At 55.0% G+C, this 7,529-nt stretch overlaps 1 protein-coding gene across 1 annotated transcript; it reads right to left on the bottom strand.

The window, feature by feature from the left end:
• Positions 1-275: 275 nt before the first annotated feature.
• On the bottom strand, positions 276-6,640 carry NRSN2 (neurensin 2). Its single transcript, XM_006049573.3, has 3 exons — positions 6,549-6,640; positions 3,789-3,983; positions 276-2,138 (listed from the first exon to the last, which is right to left on the bottom strand). The coding sequence occupies exons 2-3, from the start codon at positions 3,972-3,974 to the stop codon at positions 1,713-1,715; spliced, it is 612 nt and encodes a 203-aa protein (XP_006049635.2). The 5' UTR covers positions 3,975-3,983; positions 6,549-6,640; the 3' UTR covers positions 276-1,712.
• Positions 6,641-7,529: the final 889 nt, after the last annotated feature.

The raw sequence follows: 7,529 nt of genomic DNA, 5'->3' as shown, positions 1-7,529 counted from the left end.
AGCTCCAGCTCTGGCTCTCAGAACCCCCTCCTCCCATCCTTCTCAGAGATGAGGACATAAATTTGTCAATTGGCTGAGAAATTTCCCATCTCACCTGTAAAATGATGATAATCATCCACTTTCTCAAAAGATTATTGTGAGGAGCAAATGAGAAATAATGGACCTAATTGCCCAGCACACAGTAGGTGTCATAAAAGTCTCCTTCCTCCCTTTCCGGCCCCTGGTGGTCAGGGAGAAGAGAAGCAGTCAGTATCCATGTCAACTGTTTATTGAAAGGCGGGGCGGGGCGGGGTTGGGGGGTAGCCGGGAGGGTGAAATATGGGGAGAAGCAGTAGAGCCTGCCTGCTGGAGGAGGACTGAGGACCCTCCCAGGATGGCCTGCCCCAAATCCCCCTACCCTCCCATACCCCCACTCGGTGAGACTGAGGGGAGATGGTAGAGGCATGATCCTTGGGCCTTTTTCTCCAGCTGTCCTGGAGCTCCCCCTAGTGGTTGGGAACAGAGATGCTGCATCTGGCTGGGGAGATGGACCAGGCACATTTGTTGCTGTGTTTCTAGGTGGGTGGGCTCTGAGGGGCAAAGACATTCCAGTTCTCCTGTCTTCTAGCTCTTAGAGACCATTTAAATGCATGTCCAAAGTGTCTTCTGAGCCACCTGGGACCATTAGGCATCAGCCAGTCTCTCTGGGAGACTAGAGTCTGATGTTGGGAAAGACTGAAGGCAGGAGGAGAAGGGGATGACAGAGGATGAGATGGTTGGATGGCATCACTGACTCAATGGACATGAGTTTGAGCCAGCTCTGGGAGATGATGAAGGACAGGGAAGCCTGGCGTGCTGCAGTCCGTGGAGTTGCAGAGTTGGACACGACTGAATGACTGAACAACAACAGCAAGTCTCTCTGGGCCAAACCTGTGCCATCCCTGCAGGGTCCCCTGAAGGCCAGGAAGGTGTGGCATCCCGCTCCAGCCGTACAACAAAATCTAGAGTCTAGAGACATGGGTCCAAGTTCCTGCAAACTCAGGCAGGCGGACTGCCAGCCTCTCTCAACCACCTTATCTGTAAACTGGGACTAGCCCAGGATGGGGTGGACTCAGGGGCTCTGACAGCAAGATGCATAGAAAGCATATTGTAGGGGGTCAATACTTTCACACCATCCTGGTCCTAGTGAGAATCTTTGACTCATCCCAAGGCATCCTGGTGCAGCTGACAGAGCGAGGGGTCAGTGCGGAAGAAGGACCCTACTACCCCTCCCCCATCTTTGCCTATGGCAGGTAATACTTATATCCTGGGGAGAAAAAGAAAGTCATGGAACTCTAGAATCTGGTCCACATCGTTCATAGTACAGAGGCAGGAACCAATGGTCTGAACGGGTGAGGGACTTGCCCAAGGTCATATAGAGGAAAGAGTGTGGATAGGGTGAGAGAGATGTTTTCTGTTTCTGAATGGCCTTGTAGAGGAGGGATGGGTGGGCAGTTTTGTGGGGACTCAGGGAAGGCTGGCATCTTGGATGAGTTAGGGCCCCACCCCTGGGAAGGGACACAGAGATGTGAGGTCCAGACTTTCTGACTTGGGGTTGGGCCTTCTAGGGGCTTCCATGGAAGGGACCCCACTGAAAGGGATAAGTTAGGGATATGGTGGGAAGGTGGGCTGTGGTGGAGAGGAGGAAGCCTCTAGACCCCAGGTCTGGCTCCTCCTCTGGCTGCATGGGCAACTCAAAAGTCCCGCTTGGGCTGGATGGTCTGCACAGAGGATTGCCCAAAGTGGCTGGTGGGTGGCGGGAACCAAGACTGGCCACTGGCATCACGGAAGATGGGGGACAGCTGCTGCTCCAGCTCATCCCCGAAGACCTCCACGTGGCCGTCGACTTCAGTGTCCAAGGGTTCCGCCTTGGCGTCCTGGCCCAGCCAACCAGTCATGGCCCAGATCAGGCAGATGGCCAGCAGGGTCCCAGCTGCCCCGCAGAGCACTGTGCCTGCCAGGCGGCAGGTGACCAGGGCCTGGTTGTAGTCGGCCGCCCGCTGATCCAACACCAGGAACTCGCCTTCTCCGATGCCCTCCAACTTGGGGGGCACTGCGTAGCCAGTGATCAGGGCCGCCATACCCAGCAGCAGAAGCAGGGCACCAGAGGATAAGCTGATCTGGAGGGAGGCAGACAGAGGTAGTCAGAGTCAGCTGGGGCCCCAGGCCAATGGATCACCTTGGATCCCAACTGAACTTTAAGGTAACCCTTTAAGAGATCGGGTCACAGACACACCTAACAGGATCTGACAAGAGGCACAAACTGTCACGTTCTGTTTGGAACCTTGAGGACTCTGGACTAACTTCCCTTGAAGCCCCCACCCAGCAGTGGATTTCTTCTGCCAGCCTTGATTCCTCCTCCGTCATCCTTTGGGTCCCATCTTATCCCTCTGTCCCATCTACCCTCTACCTCTATCCCTCTGTTGGGTTAACTTCTACACATCCCTCAGATCACAGGCATCTCAGACCTCACCTCTCCTAGTATACCCTTGGACAGGGTCAAGCGCCCTGCTCTGTACTCATGCAAACTCTGTGCCCATTTGTTCTTCAATGCACTCACCTTGGTGCACACTTGGACATGTACTTTGGTTATTATGTATATGGTGTCTTCCCGCTATACCAGACTGAGAGCGGAGAAAGCCACAACATCAGAGACAGTCTATCTGGGCTCCCGAGGGGGCTTCTGTGCCTAACACGGTGCTCGTACAGAGCAGTAGCTGAGGGAATGTTTGCAGAATGACTAAATGAACCATAACTAGGAGTTCCTCAAAGACAGGGGCCACATCGTCTTAAATTCTGTGTCCCTCCAAAACCTAGCACACTGCTTGGCAATAAGGAGGTGCTCAAAAACTTAAAATATATCCTTTCTCCTGGAAGTCTTCCCTGATCACCCCAGGCACTGAGGGCATTTTCTGTCCTGGCATCCTATGTACACTGGGCCTGAGGTTGTGCATTCACTGTGCAGGTTGGCACCTCGCCTTCCCACTAGAGTGAAGCCTTTTGAAAGCAGAGAGGAAGGACCCTCTGTCTCAAACTTACTATAGTATTTATCAAAGAGTATTGTAAATACCTGGTTCCTGGCCACCTCCATACCTTTGCCCACACGGTGCTCCCTAACTGACCCCTCTCCATGGCTGCTAAGGACATCGACTGTTTGTTTCTCCCGTGTCTTCCACTCCCCTGGCAACAGTCCCTCAACATTTCACTGGGAAGCCACAGGAAGATCTGAAGGAGGTGAATCCTTCTTCCTACCAGTCAGCACATACCATCGCTCTGGCCGTAGTCATTGGCTCAGGGGCTTGGCAAGTGACCCAATCAGAGCTGATGCAAAACTTGCCAGTACTTCTGCAAGTGAAAAGCATTGTTTCTTTTCTGAAGGAAATACAGGAGGAAATTCTGATTTCCTTCAGATGGTGTGGAATAAGAGACTGAGGGTTATCATGGAAGCAGCCATTTGGAGAACACATAGGGGCCATCTGATGCTAAGGGGCTGCAAGGGTATCACAAGGAGGCTGAAGGAAACCTTGAGTCTTCAGTATGATGGTTTGAACTGCTGGATCAAACTTTGCCTGAAGACACCCAACCTCTGGTCTCTACTATAAAATGAGTAATATGTCCCCTTTATTCTTGAAACTCATTTGAGTTGGCTTTACTGTTGCCTGAACATGCAAGACTCTAACTTGCTACATAGTCCCTTTCCTTTCCATCCACTGGTCCCACCTCCTCCCTGAAACCACAGGATATGACAAGTACTCCTCTTCCCTCCTTACCTTCCAGCACAGTGTGGGCCAAGACTGGTGAGGGCACAGTACGGGCGGCCCCTCAGGATCATCGCTGAGGGTGGTACCTGCACAGTCCTCGTAGAAGAGGTGTAGATAGGAGCGGACCCCATACCATTTGCCGTCTTCCACGTTAGGGCCTCGGCTGCAGCCACAGGGACGGTCACAGCTCGGCATCCTGGGTCCCTGTGGGGTGGGCCAGGTGCAATGGACAGAGGGAGGGGTCAGCGAGGGCTGCCCATGGAGACTCTCCAAGGACCCCTGGATTTTCGTGCTCCTTTTACCTCTCCACACATTTTAGGCACCTCACACTCTTAGCAGAGCCTGCCCTTCTGGAATTCTGGCCTGTCTTTCCCTGAGTATAGTGAGAATGAGCCAAGGCCTTGCATGTTTAGCCCATAGTCCGGCAATTTCTTGGTGGCAATAAATGTGCGTGTTAACTCTGGAGGTAGCCCAGGCTGGGACTGTGGGTTCTGGAGCCTGACTGGCTGGTTTGGAATCCAGGATCAACCACGTCCTGGCTGTGTGACGTCCAGCAAGTGTTTTCACCTCTCTGAGTCTCAGTTTCCTCATCTGTAAAACAGAGCTGATCATATACCTGCTTCATACAGTTATTGTGTCCAGTGCCAAGAAATGATAGCTTCTGTGATTATCACTGTGATGTCTTCGTTGTTTCATCCTGAACCTCTCAAGTCCCATGTCTAGAGTGAGAACTCCTCATCTCCATTTCCTCTCCAAATGTCTTCCCCTTAACTTCCCCGCCTTTCAAGGTACTCTGGGGGCTAACTGTCATGGCTGTCACTTGTCCCACAGGGTGGAGCTCCCCGAACTGCAAGGTCCTCAAAAATCCCTCCCCAGGGCTGCCCTTTCAGAAGGCAAAAATCTATAAGTCCCAAGACATCTTGACTCCATAGAAGGTGACAATCAGAGGCCCTCAGGCTACAGGGCTGAGGTTCAAGATCGGATTTCTATAGACACCTTTCTAAGGACCTTGCTTCTCACAAGTGGAGACACAGAGGCCTAGGGAATGGAGGTGTATCCACGCATCCTTAGGACTAAAAGCAAAGGGGTTGGGAGATGCTGGGAGGGACTGGGCTCCCCTCCACCCCATGATGGCTTGAAGGCCCTCTGAACAGCTTCAAACAAAATGAAGTAATGTGGTTACACTGAAGGATAAGACAAATTTCTAGCCCCCTCTCATTTCTAGACTGTGGCCTTCAAATCCTGTGTAGAGAGACTCACCAGCACACAAATAGATACCACAGAAACACACGTACACATACACACACACACACCAGAGACATACACAGATAGATGCACACACACACACACCCCCCAACACAAACACACAAACACCACAGAGACATACAGACAGCCACACGTAGACCGTATAGAGACACACAGCACAAAGAGACACACCACACAAACCCATACACACAGACACACACACACACACACACAGCGCGTATTGGAGGTAATCCTATGGATCCACACTGGCACAGAGGTGCGGCTTTAAAACTCGTCCACAAATCGGAGGTCTCCACAACTCTCACCCAAAACGCACGCGGGGAACGGAAAAAGAGTAAAAGACATCGCCCCGCCCTCTTTCCCGCAATTGACAGACAATGAGAAAAGCGCAAGACCAAAAACGAAAGACGGAGAAAGAAGACCGACTGAAGTCGGTGGGGAGAGCCGGCGCCCCCCAAGGGGCGGGGGGGCGGGCAGAGGCGGGACTCTACAAAGGGGTTGGCCAGAGCGGGGCCCGCCCCGGGGAGGAGGCCGGGGTGGGTGAGAAGACAGCAACCTCTGTGGATGGTCCTGGGGGGCGGGGGCAGGGAGGGGCGTGGGGTTCGTACGCCTGGGTTAGCTCCTCCCTTGCATCTCACTGTCCCTTTTCTCCAAACACACACGATCACCTGATCCCACTGGCGTCGGAACAGGAAGGTGACCTTGACGCTGTCCCCGCGCTCGTCGACCTGGCCCCTCCCTCTCCTTTTAGGGTTGCCGGGAGGCGGACAGGCGGTCTGGGGAAGGGAGGGAGATGATGCTGAGGACCCTGGACCTAGGTTGCCATAGGAACCGCCGGGGAGCTGTCCTTAGGCAGGAAGCGGGAGGAGCTCCGGGAAGAGGAGGGGGCTCCTGGGTTCGGGGGATGGAGGCTGCGGCCAAGAGGTGGGCGATGACAGGCGCAAGGACCAGAAGATGGATGGAGTCTCTCGCTTATAATGGGGTCTCAGTTCTCCTTCCCAGACCCCCAGACCCTCTCACTCCAGCATCCAATTTCTCTCTGCCCAGAAGGTGCCGGGGAGAGGGTGGTCCGAGGCCCAGGAAAGCAGGCCAACTCCCCCCGCCCCCTAGCGCACACTGTTTCACGCCCGACCACAGGTTCCCTGGTCAAGATTAAGCGCATCCTTCTCCCTAGAGGGAAACTGAGGCAGAGAGGGGTGGGGATGAGTTTTCCGCAGAGAGGTGGGTGGGGTCTTGTCCTGGAGGCCTCCGCCCAGCCTATCGACCCCGAAGGGTCTCGGAGCGTGGGGGCTGGTGCGGGGTGGCTGGTGAGACCTCTGACCCCTGCTCCTTCCCTGGGACCCCACCTCCCAAAGCCCGAGGCACACCAGGGCTGGGGCACCGCCATTCTGCCCGAGGAGGGACACGGCCAAACTGGGGGTGCGGCAGGGATGGGGGGCTCTCCGGGTCTTGGGAGGAGGCGGGGCGGGGGTCGGGCCGCGCGTGGAGCGGGGCTGAGCTCACCTCTTGGTCCGCGGTCTCTGCCGAGCGCGAGCACAAGCAGAGCAGAAGCGGGTTGTGTTGGCGCCTGCGCCGCAGTCGGGGGGCGGGGGTGACACGGGGGTGGCGGGGGTGCCAGCCCGCCCCGAGAGCTGGCTCTGCAGATTTCGGACCCCTGCAGGACTGTGAGCCCCTCTCCCCTTCCAAGAAGTCCCTTCTCTCTCGGAGACCCCAGACCCCTCGCGGGGACCCCACCACCTCCCTGGACCCGACTCCCTCATGCAGTCCCTCAAACTCCTCCCCTGACTGCTCCATCAATCTCTCAGCCCTCTGACTGAAGACCCTTGATTCTGCTGAACCTTCATTTCCTCACTTGGAGAAAAGGAAATCAACCCTGAATGTTCATTGGAAGGACTAATGCTGAAGCTGGAGCTCCAATACTTTGGCCACCTGATGTGAAAAGCTGACTCTAGAAAAGACCCTGATGCTGGAAAGATTGAAGGCAGGAGGAGAAGGGGACAAGAGAGGATGAGGTGTTTGGATGGCATCACCAGCTCGAGGACATGAGTTTGAGCAAACTCCAGGAGATAGTGAAGAACAGGGAAGCCTGGCATGCTGCAGTCCATGGGTCGCAAAGAGTCAGACACCACTGAGCAACTGAACACCAACATTTCTTCACTCCATCCTTGGTTCCCTCTGGGCCTCCATCTCCCTCAGGGACCCCTCACTCGCTCATCTCCTGGCCATAGCCCCATCCTCTTCACAGGCTCCCTGCTCTCTCTCCCAGCCCCCACCCATGGTTGAGCCCCACCTCTCTCCCCCTGGGTTCCTACTAAGAAGTCCCCTCCTGCTTGCATCAGAAGCCCCTTGTCTGACTAAAGTCCTCACCCTCTCACTGAGTCCCCCATCTTCTGTCCATTCTCTCCCTCTGTGAGTCCCTACCCCTTGCTGAGGATGGGCACCACTTATCTTGAGAAGGGAGCTGGTGTGGGAGAGGAGGTGTTG

The sequence above is a fragment of the Bubalus bubalis genome, chromosome 14 (genome assembly GCF_019923935.1).
Source record: "Bubalus bubalis isolate 160015118507 breed Murrah chromosome 14, NDDB_SH_1, whole genome shotgun sequence".
NCBI classification, from domain to species: domain Eukaryota; kingdom Metazoa; phylum Chordata; class Mammalia; order Artiodactyla; family Bovidae; genus Bubalus; species Bubalus bubalis.
This window is presented reverse-complemented; position numbering and strand designations above follow the sequence as displayed.